Source organism: Spermophilus citellus (assembly GCF_964194105.1).
Source record: "Spermophilus citellus genome assembly, chromosome: 8".
In the NCBI taxonomy this organism is placed as follows: Eukaryota; Metazoa; Chordata; class Mammalia; order Rodentia; family Sciuridae; genus Spermophilus; species Spermophilus citellus.
Genome location: NC_138189.1, coordinates 19,356,731 through 19,383,513, shown reverse-complemented (window position 1 = coordinate 19,383,513; position 26,783 = coordinate 19,356,731). Strand labels below are relative to the sequence as shown.

Genomic DNA, 26,783 nt, shown 5'->3' with positions numbered 1-26,783 from the left:
ACACAATCTAGGCGTAAATACAGATCATTTCTAAACTAAGTGAAAATATGTAGTCAAAAGTATTTCTATAGTTAAAAACAAGTAGAGTACAACTATAATGCACCCACAAAAAAAGTGGGGGAAAAAACAAGCATGATCAGTAATAATTTTTCTAATATTTATATAAATTCAGCCTTTTCTTGGGAGAATAATTTGTGTTTAATAGTACCCCCTCTCCAAAAACAAAAAAACTAGCATCCTTTTTCTAATGTGGAAATAAACAAAACTGAAGGGGCATTCTATCTTCCTAAAAATGAAATAGGAGGTTTATCCATAATGCCCAAACTTGGAAGCAACCAAGAAGATGTCCTTCGGTAGGTATCTATCTGGTGGATACAGTCATTATACAGTCATCCAAATCCAAAGAATGTGCGACACCAAGAGTGAACCTTCATGTAAGTCATGACTCATGGTGTTACGAAGTGTTGATGGGTGCGTGCATCTACTGACAGTGGGGCCTATGTTTGGGAAGGTGGGTAGAAAGAACACGGGAAATCTCTGTACCCACTGTTCAATTTTGCTGTGAACTTAAAGCTATTTTAAAAAATAAAGTTTATTAAGACAAAATAATAAATAGGAGACATGACCCTTGTAGTCCTTCCTTATCTGTAAAAAGTGGAGAGTAACTGTACCTAACTCATAAAGCTGTTGTGAGGATTAAATGCATTAATCCATGCAAACCCAAAGCTCTTAGGCAAGGGCCTGACATGTAAAAAGTGCACCACACATGTTATTAGTTATTACTACAATTAATAACAGTGATGGTATCCATAGTTCAATGCCTTATTTGAAACATAATAATTTTTCCCTCAACAGACATACAAATCTAGTACTACAAATCTAGTACTCACTTAGTGACTTATTTTAAAACACTCCTAATTTTATCAGTTACACAGTATCATAAGAAAATGAATTCAAGTAACTGTTGTTGATGATGAAGGCTATTAAGTACTTTTAAAAGCCTGTTGTACTCTATAACTAGAAATAAAGTACTATTGTATTAAAATATACTTAGCTGGCAAGGATGGGGCGGGGATATACACTCAAGGACATTGCTTATTGGACTGCAAATTAGTACAACCACTCTGGAAAGCAGTATGAAGATTACTCAAAAGACTGGGAATAGAACCAGCCATCCCACTCCTTGGTATTTATCCAAAAGAATTAAAACCAGCATATAATAGTGATACATGTATACCAATGTTCACAGCAGCACAATTTACAACAGCCAACTTACGGAATGTGCCTAGGTACACATCAACAGACAAATAGATGAAGAAAATATTGTACATATACAAAATGAAGTTTTACTCAGTTACAAAAAATAACAACATTATGTCATCTGTTGGTAAATGGATAGAACCGGAGACATCATGCCAAGTAAAATAAGTCAGATTCAGATAGTCAAGGGTCAAATGTTTTCTCTCATACAAGGAAGAGAAAGAAATAAAGGGGTGGGGATGTTCTTACAAAAATAGAAGGGAGACCCATAGAAGAGAGGAAGGGAATCCAGTGAGACAGAATGGGAAGTACTGAGGAATGAAATCTACCAAAGTATGTTATATCCAGGTACAAATATACCACAAGGAATTCTACTTATATGTATAATGACAATGTACTAAATAAAATAATAATAATAGAAGAAAGACTGGTAGAACAAGTGAATGGGGGAGGGAGGACAGGATGGAAAGGGAAGGTACTGGGGAGGGAGAATAAGCAAACTATGTGCATGGACAAATATGACATATCAATCTACTATGTATAATTACAATGTATCAATTAAAAACAAAATTTTAAAAGGAGTCTTTTTATAGATTAAGAATTAAGGGCTGGGGTTGTGGCTCAGCAGTAGAGCGCTCGCCTAGCATGTGCAAGGCCCTGGGTTCGATCCTCAGCACCACATAAAAATAAATAAACAAAATAAAGGTATTATGTATAACTAAAAAATTTTTAAAAAAAGAATTAAGAAAAAATACATTATATAACCAAACTGTACCTTGGATGTGCAAGAATCACAGTGCTCACAGTGTTGATTCTCAAGAGAAACATATCGTTGACACAGAGGGCAAAATCTAAAGAGATATGAAACAACTGCATATATTTATTGAGATTCACAGAGTAGATAAAAGTTTACAAAGCACTTGTTCCAGGAATTGGAGGTAATCAGAATTCAATTCAATATGAAATTATGGACCAAACTCAACAACAACAGAAAAATGAAATGACTCAATATTAAAAGCACTTCACTGTTTTAGTTACACATAACCATATTTTCAGTGACGTGAATTTCAAAGTCCTATTGTGATCTTACCTGTACCCTTCTTCAGTAGGAAGGATTATTTTGTTGGGTGGAATGTTGGTAAAAATACGCACAGGAGACTGTTTTCGACCCTTCTTTCCATGTTTATAAAGTGCATGATTGTCATAATCTACCTAGAAATTTGAAAAAAATTAAGGTAAAAAAATTTACTCAAATGAGCCAACATTTACAAAGCCTTTCAATCCAATAAACAAACAAGCTAATGCCAAGATGCAGGTGAAACCAAGGTACTTAATAAGAAATTCTTAAAAGTAACAGTTCACGGGCTGGGGATATGGCTCAGATGGTAGAGTACTTGCCTTGCATGCACAAGGCCCCGGGTTCAATCCCCAGCACCACAAAAAAATAAAGGAAGAGCTTCTTACTTAATAATTAACAGCCCACAGAGTCCTCTATGGCAGTACAATTTCATCATAAAAAAGGTAAAATCTTTCATGACAAACTCATGTTATCTAATACTAAAGGTACAATACTAATCTTTTACCTAACACAACAGACTTTATTAGAAAGAAGAATTTAGCTTTTGGCCTTAAAAGACTATGCCTTCAAAGATATATGCTAGCTTTTTGGAGACTGAGTTCTTGCATGTGAAGTTGGCTAGATGTCAGCTTTCAGTCCACCAGGTCTCAGGGCGGCCTCACTGTGACCTCCACTCACCACAGGCCCTCTAGCATTCAGGCAGAGCACAGACTCAGGGGTCAGATAGTGGCTTTCCCAGTTACTTGTTATGTGACCTTAGGAAAGTTTACATATTTTCTATCAGTAAAAGGAGGGTTTGGTTCCTGCCTTAAGGTTACTGTGAAGGTTAAGTGGGATTATGTATGTAAACACTTAATCTAGTGGGGGCACAAGGTAGAAAGGCAGAGATGAAGGGAAGGATCCACAACTAACAGGTGTTCTCCCCACAAAGACTATTTCAAACATGTACCTCTCCCCGCAAGATCCCTAACTCAACTGGCAGTTTCAGATTATCTTAAAAGTAAACTGAAACTGGGCTGGGGATATAGCTCAGTTGGCAGAGTGCTTGCCTTGCATGCACAAGGCCTTGGGTTCAATCCCCAGCACCAAAAAAAGGTAAACTGAAGCTAACAAGCATGATTTCTACCAGCTTCTATTATCCACACACTTCTCAATCTTGTTTACAAATCCACTTGGCTCCTCAATCCATCTTTCTTTAGATCAGTTATTCTCAAAATGGATCAGTAAGATCAGCATTCCTGGGATCTTATTAGAAATGCAAATTCTCACCCCACCTAGGACCTAGCAAATTAGAAACTTAGGGAGTGGAGCTGAGTAGTCTGTTTCAGCACATTTCCCCGGCAAACGCAAATTGGAGAACCAATGCTTTAGATTATTCACAAGAAGACCGTGAGAATACCATTTTTAGGAGCCCAATACAGGTGTATTTTTTTTGGGGGGGGGTGTACTAGGAACTGAACTCAGGGGCACTCAGCCACTTCAGCCATATCCCCAGCCCTATTTAGTATTTTTTATTTAGAGACAGGGTCTGAGTTGCTTAGCACCTAGCCTTTGATGAGGATGGCTTTGAACTTGAGATTCTCTTGTCTCACCCTCCCAAACCACAGGGATCACAGATGTGCGCCACTGCGCCCGGCCCAATACAGGTGTGTTCTAACTTTCAAATAAGGTATAACGAATTGTTTTGATTCTGAACAAGAATACACTTAAGAATGTACAAGAGACCTGGTCTGCAAATTGGCTATTTAACAAATCACAAAAATATAAGGAACTGACAATGAAGAAGGAGATCTTTGAAGGTAGACTCCTAGACTCTCTCTCTAGGGCCTTGCAAGTTTAATGCCAATGCCCATCAAATTACAGATGAACAAATTTAGGAAGGCCCATCAACAAGCTTCAGTAGTGGAGGAAGCTAGGTAGAAAATGAGGAGCCCCAAGGGATGATGCGAAAACCCCTAGGGGTTTCTGGCTGACTGCCAGCACTGTGAGCCCTCAGTCCCGCCTAACTGTAGAGTGTAGTATCCTAACAAGGGAAGTAACAGGTGGGACGGCATTTGCAGCCAAGCATTCAGTCATTACATTTTAAGAGACACATTGATAAAACTGGCTCATTTCTACTGAAAACAATGGGAATGAATCAGATTTACAGTTAACAAATTGGGGGTGTTTATTCCGAAAAGAGAAGACTGGGAGGGACAGACAGCTATTTTACAACTGAAGGGGTGTCATATGGAATAGAAATTAGACTTATCCTTTATTGCCTCAGAGAATACAACTAGGACCAATGGTTAGAAGTTAATGGGAAGCATATTTTATCTCAATATGAGAAAATTTTCTAACGATTAGGGCTATTAAATAAATTGAGTTGCCTTGTAAGGCTATAGGAGTCCACTGGCTGAAAGCACTCGAGTGAAGCTAGATGACTACTCGTCATGAATTCAGCAGAGAGGATCATTACATTGGGAAGTCAGCCCAGGTTACCTCTGTTTCTTTCCAACTTTCAAAATTCTGTGAATACATGTTACCTATTACAGACTAAGATACGAAAATAGATTCTACTTCACAATCACCTTTAAAAAGTACCATAAGTACTTTGAAATCGTTTTAATGATTTAAATTCACAACTTTTCCATAATGTACCACTGTGGATTTGAATACACAGTTCCTTATTTAAATTCAATAAAGACATTTTGAACATAAATTTATGAATGTCATAAGAAAAAAAAATCTAAGAGAATCTTATGAACATTTTCTAATGTTGGAAAATAATACTGTGGAAAGGTTTCTGGTACTTGGCCATCCTATGCAATGCAACAGATAGCAGATGGAAGACAGAGAAAAAAAGAACAATTTCTTTATGGGTACCCAAGGAGTCAGAGGATGTATGTGTCAGGAAGGTGGCTGATTGCTTGATTTTGCATAACCTAATTGAGATTATTATTATTTTTAAATGCGGGTTTGTTGTGCTAATTAACTATAAACATATGGAATGTAAAATGCATGCTGCTAGGGCAAATTAATGTACCTCTAACATACATCCATATTTCATAGCTTCATCCACACAAATAAACCTCCTGTGGAAGTGCTGTAAAGCAAACACAATTTTGCAAATTGCACATCACCTAGTGGTAGAGCCGATACACCATCTTCCCATCATTATCCCTGACATTTCACTCACAATGATGATGAGAGGCATTTTCAAATAGAAAATTTCTCCCACGAAACTGATTAATGTGATGAAGTACTGTATAGAAATGAGGGAAAGCACAAAATCTCTGCAATTCCTAGCTTTTAATTTGATCTATACGCAAATATCCTCTGTAACATGAGGGTGAAACTAGTTATACGGAGAACCAAGACATTCAGGTCAACAAATATTTGTTTTGCACCTACTGTGCTCCAGGCATTATGTCAGGTACAAAGATTAAAGATGGAACACAAGTACTCCCATGACGCCCTGAGGACTATTCTTTTAACTTCAACAGACACCAAAGGTCCCAAATGCATTCCACACACCCACCAGCTTCTGGTAAATCTTTCAGTTATATTCCCAGTATCTTAGGTAGCCCTTAGTTAAAATTCCCATGTGTCTCTTACCCCCCCCTTGTTTATTATACACTGAGTTTCAAGGTTTTAGTTGACATCTTTTAATGTGCAATAATTTCCCAGAAATTCCTGTCAAAAGAGTTTCTTTTCTGACCATGAAGCTAATGTTGAAAGTTTTCTACACAGGCTCACTTCACAAAAGAGTAGCTTTGACAAAAGCAAACAGCTGTACCTTCCACACTCCAGGTAAGTGTCCAGGTTAAACAGAAACAAGAGAAAAGAGAATGTTCAATGAGGAAGAGACGTGAGACCACCGAATTCACAAGTGGTAACTATAGGACATGAACACCGACACTCCCTGACTCTGGACTATTCAATCATGTTACTCTGCCTCTTGAGGCTGATAGCCTCAACAAATCCAGAAAGTCACTTCCATTTATCAGATTTAGCACTAAAAGTGAAACTTATTTACCGTCCCTTTTCTGGTTAAATCTTTCTTTTTCCCAGACACAACTCCTCTCCCCTCCACTCCGGTACTGGGGATTTAACCCAGAGACTTTATAATTGTAAGGTACATTCTCAGCTCTTCTTATTTTTTTATTTTTATTTTGAGACGAATCTTGCTAAATTGCGGAGGCTGACCTCAAACTTGTGATTCTCCTGCCTCAGCCTCCGAAGTAGTGCCACTACCCTTAGCTCAATCATTTTATTTTACAGGTAGGGAAACAGGAACCTGGAAAGATCAAGTGACTTCCCCCAAGATTAAATAGCCTCTAAATGACACTGACTTTAAATCAAAATTTCTTTTCATTATTACATCCTTCCTTTATAATCTGTCCTTAATAATAATTCCTGGTTTTCCAGGTCTTTGATAACTATTTTATTCTGTACTTATCAAGGGCTTTATCACAAGCCTACATAATTTATATTTTATGAATATTTGTAGCATTTATTCCTTCCATTTATCTGAAAAGTATTCCTAAAAAAGAGATTTAATGATTTTGGTTTTTTTATTGCACTGTGGCTTCAGGGCTTACAATCATTTTCAGCAATGTCAGAAAACATGCCTAATCAAGATCTATGGAGAAAGATCTGTGAAGGAGAGAAGACTTTCAAATTTTTCATTTGATAAAGGCTTATATTAAAGAAAAAAAGTACCAGAAAATGAAGTTAAAGTAACAAAAGAAGAAAGCAAAAGGCTCAGAAATTAAATAATAATAGGTCCGGAGACATTTTCAAAAATAAAAAAGAAATGCAAAAAATCTCAAAGGGAGATACAGTAAACAAGATTAATATACCAGGATATGTAGTGAAATCAGTTTCTCCAACATGAGCACATAATGAGCAGAACTATTCTTACTCTTAGTAGGACTCATGAAAAAACTTAGGTTTTATAGATTTTATTCTCACTCGTCTTTCCAAAAGTTGGCTCTTTACAGGAAAAAAAAAAAAAAGACTTTTCACCCTATCAGACACATATGATCTAACAAGAACCTGTGTGTGTATATGTGTGCACACTCATTAGGTTTGAACCCAGGGGCACTCTATCACTGAGCTACATCACACTTTTTTCTTTTTGAGGGAGAGTCTTGCTAAGTTGCCCAGAGGAGCCTAGAACTTTTGATCCTCCTGCCTAAGCCTCCCAAGCCACTGGGATTATACGCATGTGCCACTGTGCCCGGCTGACCAGAACCATTTTTCTTCAATACACTGAATTGTTTATAGTTCTTTCTTTCTTTTTTTAAAGAGAGAATGAGAGAGAGAGAGAGAGAGAGAGAGAGAGAGAGAAATTTTTTAATATTTACTTTTTAGTTCTCGGCGGACACAACATCTTTGTTGGTATGTGGTGCTGAGGATCAAACCAGGGCCACATGCATGCCAGGCGAGCGCGCTAACGCTTGAGCCACATCCCCAGCCCTTATAGTTATTTCTAATAAACTTGGGCCTTGCAACAACTATTCATCAAACTATCCCTGGATATTTCCTCAAGTTCTTGGTAACACAGGTTGCCCAAGTAAGCAGCACAGGAGGTTATGCCATATGAAACTCTCTCAGCCACTGCTTTATTATTTATTTTTTAGTTCTCGGCAGACACAACATCTTTGTTGGTATGTGGTGCTGAGGATCGAACCCTGGCCGCATGCATGCCAGGCGAGCGCGCTACCGCTTGAGCCACATCCCCAGCCCCTCAGCCACTGCTTTAAAGAGCTCCTTTTCTTGCCCCTGTTACCATTTCAAACTCTTGTCCATCATGAAAACACTTATCTAAGTATAGATGCAACCATTATCTGAGGGACCTTGTCTTAGCCAATTTTTTTTTTTTTTGTGGGCAGTGGGTGATGGTACTGGGGAATGGAACTCAGGGCACTCAACGACAGCCATATTCCCAGCCCTATTTTTTTTATTTTATTTAGAGACAGGGTCTCACTCAGTTGCTTAGCACCTTGCTTTTGCTGAGGCTGGGTTTGAACTCTCAATCCTCCTGCTTCAGCCTCCCAAGCCACTGGGACTATAGGCGTGTGCCACCGCACCCAGCTCAGCTAAATTTGCATCTCAGATGTCATGTAAAAACAGGGCCAGAGAAAGAGATTTGCCTCATCGTGGGACTAACTAAATGACAACATTGCTGACAGTAATAGCCTCTACTCTACACTTGCAAGTGTTGAGGACGGGGTTCAGGCTTTTCATGCATCCTCTCTGAAGCTCATATTCGTTATCAGTGTACTCATTTAACAGGTACGATGAGCTTGAGAGAAGTCAAGTAGTCAGTCCAGGATTAAAACCCAGATCTCTTCAAATCCACAGTTCATGCTTTTTTCCATTTAATTATCCATCTGACATACATGGGGCACCTACCTAGTGCCAAGCATTGAACTAGATGGTGACTTACTGCCAGAGGCAGCAGGTGCTACTGGAAGCTGGAAGGAGTTACTTAGTTAACATCTCCAGGATACATCAGCTATCTCTGTATCACAAATGTCAACTCTAGAAACAGAAACTAAGACAAGAAACAGAAAACTGGATGCCCTAAAAAGGAGAGTAAGCAGCTTTGAGAGGAATTATGATGTAGTTTTTGCCTGAAGCAGAGCTCAAAAAGTCAAGGTTAAAATGGCTTATGCTATGCATTTTTGGAAAGAAACCTGTTAATATGAATGGCTCAATAGCTATAAAAAATGCCTATTAAATTTGAGAAAGTAATCTCGGTTTTAGAAATCTATTTCAAGGAAGTTATATAAAAACTAGAAAAAATTATATGCATTAAAGTTATTTACAGCAGTGTTATTTATAGCACCTTAAAGGTAGAGAAGCAACCTGTAGTCCAAAAAGAAGGGAATGATAACAGCTTGTTAATGAAATAATCTAAAATTATTAAAATCTGTATTTTTAACAAGCACCTAGGGATTATAGACATTAGGAACCACAGGACAAGTTATACATGGCAATAATTTTAATGTATGACACAGCTCAAAATATTTTAAATTACTAAAATCATGGACAGTCTTTGTCAGGATATTTATTTAAGCAGAATATCCATTCCCCAACCATTCCAGAAGACAAAATAAAATTTACTATACCTGGTAATCCAGCATGCAAAAGCTGGGAAAAAACTGACAAATTCGGGACTCAAAAAAGTAAGGGAAAATCCAGAAAATGGGCAGCTCTTGGTGACTTTCATCTAATGGATCACAAAAAAGAAAAAGAAAAGAAGATAGCAATATTAAAGAAAAAACAAAACAAACAACTTTAATTGAAAAACTTTTGGTATTGGTAGAAATTTCAATCATGCAACACATTTCTCTCTCATACAAAAAAGAGAATGTTTACTACTATGCCATTTATAACTTGACCTTTCCCAAAGGTTAATGGAAATATTCTTTTATATCTAAAACAAAACACTGACTTTATCCACTCTGATTAATGGTCTCAGGAACAGCAAATATTGAAATGTGTAGTTGTCTGATAGTGTTTCAGATTTTGCTTGTACTGTGTCCCCAAAACACAATAGTTGTGTAGCACAATTAATGGAGAAGCTTGATCATGTAACTCCTGACTTTCTCACATTTATCATTTCACAAGCTAGAAGCTATATCTTAAAAAATATGAATGTACTACCTAATTAGATAATTACGTAAAATGCTTTGAAGTCCTAATCCACTCTAAACTGAATAATTGTCCCGATTCATTAACCCACCTCTAGGGCAAGAATCTATGTGTCCTCAATAACCACTACTACTAGCCTACTGAATGTCCTATTTCCACACATCTCTTGGCAAAGTTCAGAGATCTGGGCCTGAGATTGGGTGGCCTCTTAAGAGCTCTGGGCAAGACTTTAGGAACAGGGAATGTAAGGCCTGTAGGGCAGACATATGTCTACTTTATTCACTTATGTATTCCTAATACCTAAACAGTATCTGGCACACAGCAGCCACTCAGTAAATATTTATTGAACAAATGACAAGCCATTGATGTTCTTCCAAGGGTATTTTACCTAAAAGCCATTTTAAAAACATATGATTAGGATAATACAAAGTGTACTACGATAATGAAGTCTGCCCCATCATCAAGCAAGTGTGTTTTTAAAAAGAGAATAGCCCAAGACATGCATTTTCTATCAGTGCTCTGATTCACTGAGCTTGGCTAAAATTTGACAGAAAGTAGATACTTGTTTCTTTTGTAGTCAGTAAAAAATTACACACCTTGGCTTTGACCTTCTTTCCACATAGCAATTAACTTCTTGAATGTATTAGCCAGAGGTTCAACCAAGCCACCAAAAGGAGGGTCTGTCACCAGAATGACTCCTTCACCTTTATCTTCCTGTAAAAATGTTCTGCATACTTCAAGGGCAGCCTGCAACAAATAAAATAAAAATTCATTTCTAAATTAGGACTGGAGAGAGGCACTTTATCCTATTTGGAGGAGAATGCATTAGACTCAGTCTCACTCTTAGTCCTGGAAACTTAAGGGAGTCACCCTGCCACTGCAAAGTCCCTCAGTGACATCCAAAGCCTGTCTTAGCCTGCCCCCCCACCTTTCAGATTTTATCTTTGGGTTCCTTGATAAGCAGGTTTTTAAATTGCAAATTCAAAGACCATCACTATCAGACAACTACACATTTCAAATGGTTAAATTAAAAAACTAAATTTAGTAACCTAAAAGAGAGAAACTCATTACCCATGAAAACTATCTAAAATGTTCAATTCAATTCAACAAACAGGAGCAGGGACAGTGCTAAACCCTGGGGACACAAAGAAGAATAAGACAAGTTTTTCTCCTATCTGACTTGTCCACCACCATGAGTTCAATTCAATAACAGCCACAAATTACCAGTCAAAAATGTTTTTGAGAATCAGGTAAATGACAGGCTTATTTGAACATGCACAGTAAGTAAACAAACAAGTTCTCAACGCAAAGCCAGGCTGGAAATGCACCTTCCCAACAGGATGATGTAAGTGTTCCGTAAATGCAAAGCCAACATTAGCTAGGATTTTTATCATCTTTTGCTCTGGGTGAAGTTAATAAGAGCTACACCTATCATATCATCTCCAGTCACTTGGAAGCCCTTTTTCAAGTACTCGTTTACAGAAGTAAATTGGCACAGGACTTTAAAGTATAATGGCATTTTAAACTTCAATAACTACATGTACGTTCTAATAAAATATATATTGTTCTACTACTAAATCAAAAGAAGATCCAACTGATTCAAGGGACAAGGATGACCTCCCGGTAGAACTCCTAAAGCAGAGGACGCACGTCAAAGGATAGCCATTTTCAGCCACTGCCCAGCACTTCCTTCCTCACTAACATGAGCAAGGACATAAGACACAGATGAAATTGAAACCCTCTAAATTCCTTAGAGTTAAAAACAGAAGGAGAGAAAATAAAACAAGCTGTTTTATTTTGGATGTGAGGTATCCCCCAAAAGCTCATGTGTGAGACGATGCAAGGTTTAAAGGGGAAATGACTGGGTTACAAGAACCCTAACCAAACCAGCTCATCAGTCCTGAAGGGATTAACTGAGTGGGGGCTGAAAGTAGGTGGGGTGTGGCTGGAGGAGGTAGGTACCTGGGCGCATGCCCTTGGGTTTATACACTGTCCATGCTGAGTGAGAGTCTCCACTTCCTAGTACAAGGTCCTGAGCTGCCTCCTCCTCCATACCTTTCTGCCATGATATTCTGCGTCATGTTATATCCAGAGCAACGGAGCTGACAGTCTATGGACCGAGACCTCTGAAACTGTGAGCTCTAAATAAACTTCCACCTCTAATTGTTCTTGTCAGTTCTTAGGCTACAAAACAGCTAATACACAAGCTAGCAATGCCTAAACTCCTAGCTTATTAGAAAACATTAAAAAAAATATTTTTTTGCAGGTAAGAATCAAGAACCATGGCCTTCATGAGTTCTGAGGGTTCTAGTGTTGGCTACCTCTAGGAGACAGAACTTGCTTATGCTAAGGTCCACAGCAACTGGGCTCTTCCCCTCACCTCAGTTACTACAGGGCATGCCTGGCATCTTAATTAGTTTGGCATCCTTGAAGCCCCCTTACCATTAAGGCATATAACATCTTTTACACTGGGTTGCTATGATAAATCCCTGTGAGGGGAACTCTTGCTTTTTAAGCAACTGGACCAGAAAGTGCTGAGGTACAGCGCCTGAGTCCCCTGTGAGCCACAGAGATGCTGGTGGACAGGCAGATATTTTGCCAAGGGATGGCAAATCTCCATGGAGAAACTTTTCCTGCATAGGCAGGAAAAGACTGATGAACAGTCTTCTGTAGATCAATCTCTACAGTCGCAGGGCTAGCTAGAGGCTGCTGCTAAAATACAGAGTAAGGAAAGATGAGGTGGGCCACTGTATTCTTTGAGCAAAGATAAAGTGGGCCTCAGCCATAGCAGCTTATCCGACTCATTATTTCAAAAACTTATTACAAGGTAATTCTATAAATTTTCAATAGTAAGTTGCAGAGTTTCCTAGAAAAAGGCTAACAACATGATACTTTTTGAAAATATGTGAAATTTCTAGCCAAAAGTTTTTTAAATGTAATTTTACCCTTATTTGTATTTATTATTCAAAATAAAAAAGGAAAATCATAGTTTGGTATTAAAAACAAATAACGAAACACCCTAAACCACTCTGCCTACTTTCCCATCACTGTCATGACCTGTCCTCCTGGCTGCAGTTTGGAAATGGCCATCTGGTCTCCCCCACAGCAATATCCCACCAGCTCCACAACAGCCACGTTTCCAGACATCCCTTCCAAGCCTCCCTGCTCTGTTTTGGAGGATGGGATAGAAATGGCTGCAGGCAACGCATAAGGCAGCTTCAGCTCCTCCTTCTCGGTCCTCGCAGCAAGTCCTGTTTCCACTGGGGCAATGCCTGCACAGTGCCCTCCTTGTCCCCCTTTCCCCACTGCCACAGCCCTTGCTGAGGAGTCCCTTATGATACAAGGTCAAGCAATTTTAAACTCCCCACCTCCTTCCCACTCATCTGATCAGTTCTCAAATCCCAGTAACTCTGGGAACACATCTAATTCTAAATGTTATTTATTTCAATACTTTATTTTAATGGCTATCGTGGCTGAAAAATAATGTGTCCCAAAGCTAAATTGTTTCAAATGAAAACAGTGCTGTATTTATTAAATCAGGAGACTCATTTTTCAATCCCAACCAATAATATAGTTTTTGTTTTCATTGAACCTAGGCCTTGATAGAAAGATAACAAAGGAGATACTCCTGAATTTGTTTTTCTGAAATAAGAAAAGCAAGAAATAAGGGTAATAATCCTTACCTTTCCATCAAAGAAATGATGGTTAAACATGTTATAATAGCAAAAGCTATCTTCCATATAAAACTGTGAATACCTGTAAAATAATTTATTATTGGAATTACTTGTCCAGCCACAGCCACACAGTAAGTAAATATTAACTAAACTACATTTTTATTTAATTAATTTATTTATTCTAATTTGTTATATATGACAGCAGAATGAATTTCAGTTCATAGTACACATATAGAGCACAATTTTTCATGGTTGTACACAAAGTAGAGTCACTACATATCGTGTTTTCATACATGTACTTGGAGGGTAATGATGTCCATCTCATTCCACCACCTTTCCTACCCACATTCCCCCTCCCTTCCCCTCACTCCCCTTTGCCCTATCTAAATTTTCTCCATTCCCCCCATGCTCCCTGCCATCCCCACTATAGATCAGCATCCACATATCAGAGAAAACATTCAGCCTTTGGTTTTTGGGGATTGGCTTATTTAGCATAATATTCTCCATTTCTATCCATTTACCTGCAAATGCCATGATTTTATTCTCTTTTAATGCCAAGTAATATTCCATTGTGTATAATACCACAGCTTCTTTATCCATTCATCTACTGAAGGGCATCTAGATTGGTTCCACAATTTAGCTACTGTGAACTGAGCTGCTATAAACATTGCTGTGGCTGCATCACTATAGTATGTTGTTTTTAAGTCCTTTGGGTAACTGAAGAATGGGATAGCTGGGTCAAATGGTGGTTCCATTCCAAGTTTTCCAAGGAATCTCCATACTGTTTTCCATATTGGTTGCACCAACTTGCAATTCCACCTAAACTACACTTTTAAACTACAAATCACTTTCATAAAATGAACTTCATGATTTTTAGTTGTTTGAAATAAATAATACTTTCTAAAAGTTTCAGGGACTCTTAACAATGAATAATGAACTGAAATTATTTTCCCAAGTTTAATAAACCAGTGACAAAAGTATAGACTCCTCAAACATGAAACACAAATGTTCCTGTGGACCAGGAGACTATATATAAGCAACTGGATTACTGACAGATTATAATACAATTTAAACTTTCAGTTGGTTGGCAATTAAAATATATCTCTCATGGTTAATAATTTTAAGGAAAACACTAAATCAACATTTCTTGTGCTCCAGCTGTTAATTATTTTCTTCTGTGGTTAATAAAAAAAAAAAGAAAGAATGCAGTTTTTCTTGTCTAATGCAGATTAGTTTAATAAAATATGCTTCTCAATATCAGAGAAAAAGAAGTATGGGCATTCATGTTTATTGAATTAGTACCAGAAAAGAGGGACATTTATTTACTGAATGAACCATTTTATTTTTCTAATGTACTACTTTAAAATGCCATCATCAATGAATGAGAATAACAGCTTTGGGGATTAACATTTTATAAATTTTTGCTAATTTACCGGGCTAAACTCTTACCAATTATGGTTTAAATTTGCACTTATCTGATTACTTACAAAGCTGAGTTTTCTATATCTCTTAGTTATATCTGTATTGTTTTCCCCATTTATGCAGACAGGTCTTATGGTCTTTTGTGCTGACTTCCAAGTTTTTTATACAATATAGAAAACTTTGTTATCATAAAAGAATTTTGAATGTTGTCTGTTTTAAGTAATTCATAGATGAATCACACCATCTTCCTTGGGAATTCATAAACCATTGGAAAGAATGAAAAAATCAGAGCCACATTCTTTTTCATTTGACTTCTGACCAAACCATGAGAGTGGCATTTCTCTGCTTGTATGGTTACTCTCAGTCACCTGCTCCGCCCATTACCAACTGAGTGTCCACCATGAAAACTTAGGACAGACAGCCCAGGCTTGTCCCCTTCCTGTTCCACTGAGGTCAAGAGCACAGGTTCTACAGTCAGACCCTTGGTTTCAATCTCTGAGCAGTTCCCTTACACACTGGGCAACCACAGGAAGTTAGTGAACCTCTGTGAGCTCCAGCTTCTTCATCTGAAACATGGGGAAAATAAGTTTTTACCTCAGAGGACTTCACAGAATAAATGAGATAATGTATGTAAAGTGTTTCATACTGGCTACATAGCATATACTAAATTGCTAAATAGTATTTTTTTAATAAATATCAGCCATGAAGATTTATGTCTTAATGTATCTTGTGTTAGAGAATTATGTTTATGTTCAACAAAATATAACCTAAACTTTTTTCTTCCTAATTTGTGGAGATAGAGTAACAGCTGTTCACTATTATCTGTAAAATATACTGTAATGTCATTTATGATACTGTTAGCACATCTGCTGATTTCATAAAACATTAATTTGCACTGAATAAACAAAAGGCTTGGATAAATGAAAAATATTTAAACCACATATTATAACCTAATAAACATTCCAGAATCTGTAAAGCAATGTTAATAATCACCGGTAAACAAATATATCTTCCTATTTAACTAAATTTTAAATACTGATTTTTTTAAAAAGTACTTCAATACTAGCACAGCTATGGGTCAACTATTATTCAAGGATGTTCTTGTTTCTTACACTGCCTTGGGAGTAAAAGCAAAGGAAAATACAATTCCCTTCTAATTTAATCTCATTTTTTTCATTTCTTGACCGAGATACAAGAGTTGTTTTCGAAAATTAAAAGAGAAAATTTGATTTGCCTAAAATTCAGTACAGCACACCTGTCCAAAACATTCTGGGCAGCAGTGTGCAGAGCCAGAAAAAGGAAAAAAAAAAAAAGCCAAGAGACTTCAGTTCTCAGTTTCCATCAAGTACAAATGAGGGAGCATAATTATTCATATTTTAAATTATAAAAAAAAATCACTCAACATTGCCCTCTTAAAATGAAATTGGTCACAAAGAATTACTCTCTCCATTGAATAAAGCAAACAAAACCAATCAGAAAAGCATGCACTTGAAACAGCTCAAAAGGACATTCATTTAATTTGGCCATTCATTCTCTTTAAATGAGAGTCAGTTACCAAGTGTGAAACATGCTCTACCCACAGGAAATGTAATCAAGAGCTGACTAAAATTAGTTCATAAAATGAACCTAAGAAATTCATTTTTTGATATAACTTTATTTGGATAATAGTTTGCCAAATAGAGTTTCACATCTTTCATGCTAAAATTAGAGCACATAGAAATCCATCTTAGCAAATGTTAACTTCATATCTAACAACCCCTGAAAAGGCTATTTATAGTCCACATGGAGAAGGCTGGAGTTGAGGCAGTCCTGCAGCCTGGGACAGACCTTACATCAGGCAAGGAGAAACCAGAACCAAACTATCCAAAGTAATTATTCATTGCCACTCATACTCACCAGATTCTTTTCCTGATCTAACTGTGTGTGGTCTTTGAGAGAAATCTGAACCAACCACAGCTCCATCATACTGTAAACACAGACCACACACGGGGTACACTCCATGCCCCCAGATATTATAAAAGACCTAGTAAGTAGGAAAATCTCATGTTCAAGGACTAAAAGACCATATTTCTTTTTCTTTCTTTCTTTCTTTTTTTTTTTTTTTTTGAGGGGTGCAGTACAGGGAATTGAACCCGATAATACTTTACCACAGAACCACATCCCCTCCCTTCCACCAAGCCTTTTTTTTATTTTGAAACACAAAGTTGCCCAGGCTGGCCACTAACTTGCAATTCTCCTGCCTCAGACTCCTAAGTCACTGGAATTAAAGGCATGTGCCACCACACCTAGCTGCAAGATAATATTAAAATGGCAATAATCTCTAAATTAATCTTCAACCACATGCAAAAAATCTCAGTAGGGTGGCCACAGTAGCACTTGCTTATAATTCCAGTTGACTTGGGAGGCTAAGATAGAAGGATCACAAGTTTGAGGCCCGCCTCTGCAAAGCTTAGCAAGACCCTGTTTTATTCATTTTGCTTGTGTGTGTGGTGCTGGGGATCAAACCCAGGGCCTTTTGCATGCAAGTCAAGCACTCTACCAACTGAGCTATATCTCCAGCCCCCTTTTCAAAATAAAATATAAAAAGGGTTGGGGCCATAGCTCAATGGTTGAGCACCCCTGGGTTCAATCCCTAGTACCACCAAAAAAAAAAAAAAAATGTAAATATTGACAGGCTGATCCTAAAATCCACATGGAAATGCAAAAAACCCAGAATAATTAAAACTACCTTGAAAAAAACAAAGTTGAAAGACTCACATTTTCCAATTTCAAAATCTACTATAAAGCAAAATATATAAATAAAAACTATGTGGGACTGGCATAAAAATAGAAACATATTAGTGGAATAGAGTCCAAAAATAAATCCATATCATTAGTTTTTATGATCATTAGTTTTGCTTAAGATATGTAGGCCATTTTATTCATTCATTCATCATTCATTTATTTTCTGTTTGTTTGTGGTGCTGGGGATTGAACCCACAGCCTTGCACATACCAGGCAAGTGTTCTACCAATGAGCTACACTCCTCAGCCTGGTCACTTAGTTTTTAGTAGGGTGTCACAACAATTCAATGGGAAAAGAACAATGAGGAGTCACATGCAAAAGAAAGAAGATGAACCCTTACCTCAAAGCACGAATAAAAACTGGCTAAAAACAGATCTAAGACCTAAACGTAAGAGCAAAAACTGTAAAACCGTTAGGATTAAACATAGATATAAATATTATGACTGGATTTAGGAATCATGTCTTGCACATGACACTAAAACACAAGGAGGAAAACTGGACTTCACCAAAGTGAAAAGACAATCCATAAAAAAGGAAGAACATACCTGCAAATCGTAAATCTGATAAAGGTCTAATATCCAGAATATATTACTAACTTTCTGAATTCAACAATAAAAAGGTAAACACTTAAAAATGGGTAAAGAATTGAATAAATATTTCTCCAACGGGTAAACAAATGGCAATGAGGAGATAACGCTCAACATCACCAGTCATCAGTGATTGCTAATCAAAACCATAAAGAGCTGCAATTCAAAAAGATGAATAGTAAGCATTGACAAGGACATGAGAAATTAGAACCCTCATACATCCTGGTGGGAACAGAATGTGTGGCATGGCCACCTTGGGAAACAGTTTGGCAGAGCCTCAAGAAGTTAAACCTAGCCTGGCACATTGGCACCCACTTACAATCCCAGAGACACGAGGATTCCAAGTTTGAGGCCAGCCTGGGCAACTCAGCAAGACCCTGTCTCAAAATAAAATTAAAAGGGCTATGGGTATATCTCAGTAGTTAAATTTCAAATTTCATCTATGGGTTCAACCTCAAGTATCACACACACAAAAAAAAAATGGTTCAATAGAGTTAAGTTACCATATGACCCCAGGCAATTTTACCTCTAGGTATGCCTGTTATGGGCTGGTTTGTGTCTTCTCAAAATTCTTATGTTAAGTCCTAATCACCAATACTTTGATATCTGACTATGGGTGACAGAACCTTTGAAAGATGATTAAGGTAAATGAGGCCTTTAGAAAAAATTTGGACACAAAGACACCAGAGATGAGTGTGCATTAAGGACCACACGAGGAGACAGTGGTAAGGCAAGCCAAGAGGGGATTGAGAGAAACCAAATGTGCTGACACCTTCATCATGGACTCCCAGCATCCAGAACTGTGAGAGAACAAATGTCTGTTGCTGAAGCCACAGAATGTGATATTTTGTTTTGGCAGCTCTTACAAACTAATACAATACACAAAAGATCAGACAACATGTCTATTTTATACAAATATAAAACTCATACACGTTCATAGTAGTATTACTATGTCAAAAAGTAGAAGCAACCAAAATATCCATCAACTAATGAATGGATGATTAGTCAGCTTTGTGTCACTACAATGAAATACCCAGGTAGCTAACTTTACACTGAGAAAAGGTTTATTTAACTCATAGTTTTGCAGGATGAAAGTAATTTGGTGGCCATCTCTTAGTTACATCATGTCCTAAAAGAGATGGAAACGGTGGCTGCATGTGCAGAGCAATGTAGCAATTTGACTATATCAAAACAGAAGCGGGGGTAGGAGGGCAAATTCAGGCTTTTATAAGAATTCTCTGTGAGAACTGCCAAGGAGTCTCACAAAACCTGCCTTCCAAGGGCAAACCCTGACCAAGGACTCCCACAAGGCCACTCCTCCAACTTCCCCTGCACCACCCTGGAGCCTAAGCCTTTAACATATGGACCTCTGGATATCTTTAACACCCTAACCACAGCAACGGGTAAACAAAATTCCCTATATCCATACAGTGGAATATTATTTACCCATAAAAGAAAAATGTACTCATACATGGATGAACCTTGAAAACATTATGCTAAGTGAAAGAAGCCAAACTCAAAAGATCATCTACTGTATGATTCTACTCATGAAATACTCAGAAGAGGCAAATCTGTAAAGACAGAAATTAGACCACGGCTGCCCAAGGCTAGGGGTTGAGGGATGGGAAGAGACCAATCACTAGGAGAGCATTTCTTTCAAAGGTGATAAAAATGTTCTGGAATTAGTGATGATGGTTCTACAACCTTGTCGAGATACTGAAAACTACTGTTTTGTCAGTGTTGAAATACATCTGCATTTTTAAAAAATAAAGAAATACGCCAGGGCTGGGGATGTGGCTCAAGCGTTAGTGTGCTCACCTGGCATGCATGTGGCCTGGGTTCGATCCTCAGCACCACATACAAAGATGTTATGTCCGCCGAAAACTAAAAAATAAATATAAAAAAAAAGAAGAACTATGCCCAAAATATAGCAAGTGGAAAAAAAAATACTATATGAATCTACTTTTAAAAATGTTTATATGCTTAAAAAAATGTAAAAACCCAAATCCAGAATGTTTTGGGTGAATTAAAGATCGTTCTCCTTTAAAAACTAAGATAATATAAACCAGATAGTCCTGCAATTTGAACCATTTCCTTGACTCTGTCTGTGTGTGTGTACAGAATAAATTTACATATATATGTTATATACTTACATATGTAAATACAAACAGACACACACATATATACATTTGGGGGGACGGGTATGGTATGGGGGATTGAACCCAGGTTTGACACATGTCAGGCATTTTCTTAGTTTCTTTCTGCATAAATCATTCCACCACAACTATTTTGTGGTAGGTGGGGGATACTAGAAATTGCACCTTGGGGTGCTCTCCAGCCTTTTTTTTTTTTTTCCTTATTTTTTAAACTTTGTCTTTCTGAGTTGCCCTGGCTGGGCTTGAACTTGCAATTCTCCTGCCTTGGCCTCCAGAGTACTGTGATTACAGGCCTGTAGCATAATGCCCAAATCCACCACAACTCTCTTGAAGAAATCTTGCCTTTACAGAAATCAAAATCATTATATGACTTTTAATGTAACTCAAAGAACTATATACTATTAGAAAGATAACACTGTATGCTTTTCACTGAAGGTGCCAAAGGTAGGAGAGAGTGTTCTTGAAAACTGTATATTTTGTCCTGAATTATTTGATTATGGACATCTGGTTTGTTTTATTTATTTATTTATTTATTTCTCTCTAGCAATTGAATCTCCCCTCTTTCAGTCAAGCACCTCTTACCTATGGAAAACCTACTCTATGTGGCTGGTCCAGGGCTGTCCCGGGCACAGTGATGGCTGTGACCCAGGCAAGCTGACTGCACTCCCTGAGTTCTGCTGCTGCAGACCCTGGGAAAGACGGCTTCTTTCCACCATCACACTGGCAAGCTGAGACTGTACACGTTTAACAGTGCTGTCAACAAAGTCCCAGCATACAAAGGAAAACTGTCTACACAGAAAAAGAACGGGAGAGAAAGAGCACTAACGACACAATGTGAGGCTCGGGCTCTCGCCTGGACTGAGGCCTGCTGGGTCCTAGGCCCCAGGAATGAAAACCAATAGTTCCTGCACATGATTAGATTTCTGGAACCAACCAAAGATTTCCAACTTGTATGAGTACCTTATTCTAAATATATAAATAACCTGGAAACAGTTTTCAATTTATCTGAAAACCTTTGTGGCACAAGAGGGGAGGGCAGAGGGAGAAAGAGAGGGATCACGAGAGAGAGATGATGGACTACATAAGAGACGCTTATATACAAGTTCAAAAGCAAAGTTATCCCCAGAGGATAACCTAATTTTTAGAGCCAGACTACCTGGGTTTGAATCCTGGCTTAGCCATTTACAAACTGTGACTTTGTTTATTTCACTTCTTTGTACCTCGGTTTACTCGTCTGGAAAGCAAAGATAACAGCCTCCATCCTATACATTATGAGGAATGAGTTAGAATAGGCCTGACGTGGGACACGCAATTTAGAAAATACCAGCTACCATTAATACCAACATGATAAGAACCCAGTAGTCAAACTTCTACCTTTAAAACAATGCATTTATAGTTACCTTAGGAAACGAATATAGAATTTTTAGAAAAATTGATATACCCATAGGGTGGAATATTTTACAGCTATAGAAGTAATGAGGTTGTTATGCACTAAGATACATATGAGTATTGAAAGAAGTCAGACACAAAGGTCACTTTTGAGTGATTCCATACCAAATGTCCATAACGGACAAGCCATAGAGACAAAAGTGGTTACCAAGGTAAGTGAAGACAGGGTTTATTTCCAGTGTGATGGAAATATTCTGGAAGTAGAGAGTGATAATGATTCCATATACAGTGAATACACACAAAACCCACTTAAAAATGGAGAACAGGATATGAATTCTATTTAAACTTTAAAAAACTAAGTTGTCTTTACAAAGAAATCTGTATTATCATTTTGCCAAGGATCACTTGTGTTGAGCAGACTTTAGCTAACTATGCTAGTCCTGTTAACAAGAAATCAATAGATAACAGGTAAACGCTGTTAAAAAGGAATGAGATAGTATAGGAAAGGTCTAAAAAATGCAGTTGCTTATTTCAAGCAACATAAAATTGATTTAGGGACTGGGGATGTAGTTCAGTGGTAGAGCACTTTCCTAGCATGTATGGACCCCCCCCCAAAAAAAAAAAAAAAAAAAAGAAAAGATGGAAGGAAGAAAGGAAGGAAGGAAGGAAGGAAGGAAGGAAGGAAGGAAGGAAGGGGGGAGGGAAGAAAGAAGCAGAAAAAAATGACTTAGAAAGCTAAAGAAAAATAAATTACAAAAGTTATACTGTTTAATGTAACATTTTACACTTTAAAAATCTGTCTGCCCTGTTTTTAGGGAGAGAAAGCATATCTGATTTCATAGATTCTCGCCAACAAATACTGGAATATTGGCCAAATATGCTCCAATTGGATCTAAATAAAAAGATATACCATGTGTGATAATGTATTAAGAACATGTTCTTGTTCTCGAATCTTGTGAAAGATTATAAGACGCTAAGAGCACAGTGTACATATAGCCACCATGAACTCCTGGGATTCAAACAATCATAGAAACCAGGAGGAGTATGTTCAGCTCTGCAGAACACAGGAACAGGAGGTGGACACAGGTGCCATGTGTTAGCAACCAAAGGTCGGCTTCCTGGAAACACCCACCAGTGGGGCACTTTGGCACTTTGCCTCATCGTGTATGACCCAACACATCAGAGGCGATTTAATTCTCACATTCTTCCACAGGATTCAGATGCTAGCCAGTCCTCTGTCTTGGGACCTGTCCATTCCCTTCACATCAGGAGTAGCCAGTGAGCCAGTAGGACATTATCTGGTAAAATATATTTTAAAATGTCTGACCCCACTTCAAAGATCTGCTGATGAAACAAAGTACTAGAAAACTTTATTTATTGGTTATTTGTCCTGTTTACCTTAATTTTTTTTTAATTATTTTTTAGTTGTCAATGAATTTTTTTTCATTTATTTATATGTGGTGATGAGGATTGAACCCAGGGCCTCACACATGCCAGGTCAGCACCCTTACCACTGAACCACAACTCCAGCCACTGTTTATCTTAATTTTGAGACAGGGTCTCACTAAATTATATAAGGTCTCTGTAAATTACTGGGGCTGGCCTGGAATTTATAATCCTCCTGCCTCAGCCTTCCAAATCATTGGGATTACAGGCGTGCACCACCACACCCAGCAAAATCCTAGAAATGTGATTAAGCATGAGGAAGTTCAGTTTATCTTTGACCTTAAGTACATGAGAAGAAACTTCCTTCAACAGAAATTCACCTCTAAGGGCTGGAGTTGTGGCTCAGTGGCAGAGCACTCACCTAGCATGCATGAGGCACTGGATTCGATCCTCAGCACTACATAAATATAAAGATGTTGTGTCCACCTAAAACTACAAAATAAATATTTTTTTTTTTAAAAAAAGAAATTCACCTCTATGTCACAACTAAACACATTCATAGAAAAATATCTAGGAAGTACACTAGCAAAGAGAGAAATCAACTGCTTCCCTACTGAAATATGGAAGATCACATATTGAGCTTACACGATTAAAAAGGTTCTTCATAACCAACTACTACTTTTAATTGTTAATTAAAAGTTGTGTCAGGCCAAGTGTGGTGGCATACACCTATAATCCCAGCAGAAGGATTGCAAGTTTGAGACCAGTTTCAGCAACATAGCAAGATCCTTGTTTCAAAAGTAAAAATTAAAAAGGACTAGGGATGTAGCTCAGTAGTAGGGTACCCCTGGGTTCAATCCCAGTGCTGAAAATAAAACAGAAAAAAAAAAAAAAAACTTGTGTCAGATTATAACAATTAAGAGGAGAAAAACATAAAAAGAAACAGGAGACAATGAAGGAGAATAAATATTACATTTTGTAAACCTACCGAAAATCAATGTCCAATAAAAGGCTTTTAATATGAGGTTTCTTATCACCTGGTTCTGTCAACCTGATCAGCTCATGCAACCTAAAGCAATTAGCAAAAGCAAATTCAGTAAGAAATTACAAATGTCATAGTTAATAAGCAAACAAACAACAAAATCCATCAACTTTCTCTCATCTCTGATATTTCAATGAAACTCCAAGGAGAATCTGGCAGGCATAACCAAGGTTTTAGTTTTGCAAATACTTTTAAAAGGGCTGAACTCTTCTGAAACAGAGATGTTTCATAATTTCATGTTTTAAACAATTTTGATCTCAAATCAGAAAGCGTCTCCTAAAGGAGTATGTGTTATTTATAAGGAAGTGTCTCCTATCAAGTATATCAAAAAGAAATTTACAAAGATTTCTCTCAAATGGAATACAGGTGGCAAACTCAAGAGAGGGACCCTGTTTTCCACCTCCTTTGAATACTCAAAAGCTTCATGCCATACCCTACACAGGCAAATAACAACTCCATGCATCTCCCCACAGTTTAAATAATAGTGATAGAAAAAAGTTTTTAACAATCATAGAACATACCTTGGTGTTCCAACACACAGTACTCTTCTGAATCCCAGGGCAGAAAGGAGGTCTACTAGGAATTGACAAGTCCGATCAGCAAACAAGTACTGGGCATTTGTCTTCTTGTTTTCCAATGGATAAAGGAGTTGACTGGGCCTTCTTAACTGGGTGACAGAGACATCACCCACCATCTGATGCTCATGATGATCCCCCCAGTCATCTGGTAAGAGCAACTGCTGACAGCTCCGACAGAACTTTCTCTGACTCAAGGGCAACTCAATAAACCTCAAATACCTTCAAGACACAATGAAACACAGAGTAGTATATTTTAGGTTTGTTGCTATAAAGACAATGTATTTTTGCTATTTTTAGTACCCAAAATGTATTCTTATTTTTATCCTAAAGAATACTGCACAAAGAAGCAAAGATAAGAAAAATCTGTAGAATGATGGCTAGAATTTATGTCTAGCTATATAACTACAAAGTGGAAACGAATCAGCAATTTCATAAGAATTGAGATGCTCCAATTTAGTCACTGAATGAAGATCAATATCCATTTAAAATGTGAATATAATATATTACTCAAACAACTTAGTAGTAATGGCAACTACTATCATGTTTAAATTTATTGACAAATCCATGTGTTCTAACTTTGAAGTGTTAAACAGTCTGGCTCAAGTTGACAGTCATTTTAAAATGAGAAATTAAGATCATTCTTCAAGTTCTTACGGCATACTTAGCAAGAAAAATTACCTCCTAAAAGAAAAGATGTTCTCTTCTGCTCTCAGCAATACTGATGGAGGCTGAAGCAAGCACAAACCCTAACAGCAAGACAATATGTAAAGCCTTAAAAAGAACCTGACTGATGTCCCACATGTTTTCTCAAAAGTCACTCTGATACTTGATTTCAAAGTTACCATTTCTTTTTTTATTTTTCCCTTCATTTTACTAGAGACCATCTAAGAGAGAAAATGATAATCAAAGTCAGAATGTGGGGCTGAGGATGTGGCTCAAGCGATAGTGCGCTCGCCTGGTGTGTGTGCGGCCCGGGTTCGATCCTCAGCACCACATACAAACAAAGATGTTGTGTCCGCCAAAAACTAAAAAAATAAATAAATACTAAAAAAAAAAAAAAAAAATTCCCTCTCTCTTAAAAAAAAAAAGTCAGAATGTTTTAAAAACTGCTGATTTGGGGGGCTGGGACTGTAGCTCAGTGGTAGATTGCCTGTCTCACATGTGTGAGGACTGGGTTTGATCCTCAGCATTACATAAAAAATAAATAAATAAAGATATTGTGTCCATCTACAACTAAAAAAAATATTTCAAAAAATGCTGATTTTGTATATGTGATGAAAACAGAATAAAAACACAAAAGGAATATAAATAAGATTATTGGTGACTACAGAGGATGAGAAATATCTAAATATAGGCATGTTAAATAGTGCACTAAAGGATTCTACAATTTCACAAGAGTCCAACAGTTTGAATGGAACTAAATTTGGGGACTATAATGTAGAACCTGTAAACTTAATAAGGAATTGAGTGAGTATTAAAACTTTTTCCACCCAAGCAATTTCATTTCAAAGCACCCACAGCAGTGACAAATAGATATTCTGAATGGCTACAGCAAGAAATCAGCTACCGTGACAGCAATTTAAATGTTTTGATTTCTATGATAAGTGTTCATTTGACAGATTTATCCATGACTAGAAAAAAAAAAAGAGATGGATATTAAAAGAAACTTCTTAGTAATTCAAAGTAAGAATGTCAGTAGGAAAAGGCCCCCAAGACATGAAATGCAAATGGAAAGCATCAGAAGCCCCTCCTCAACAACAAACACACTTCATTTACTGGT

General features: G+C 37.4%; 1 protein-coding gene across 1 annotated transcript in view; it reads right to left on the bottom strand.

Moving 5' to 3' along the window:
* Window positions 1-26,783, bottom strand: part of ZCCHC4 (zinc finger CCHC-type containing 4) — a 58,210-nt gene that overhangs the window by 8,568 nt on the left and 22,859 nt on the right. Inside the window, 7 exon segments of the mRNA XM_081304100.1 lie at window positions 2,036-2,111; window positions 2,351-2,472; window positions 9,460-9,560; window positions 10,582-10,732; window positions 13,669-13,741; window positions 24,372-24,452; window positions 24,947-25,222. Of these exon segments, the coding sequence (XP_081160226.1) occupies window positions 2,036-2,111; window positions 2,351-2,472; window positions 9,460-9,560; window positions 10,582-10,732; window positions 13,669-13,741; window positions 24,372-24,452; window positions 24,947-25,222 (880 nt within the window).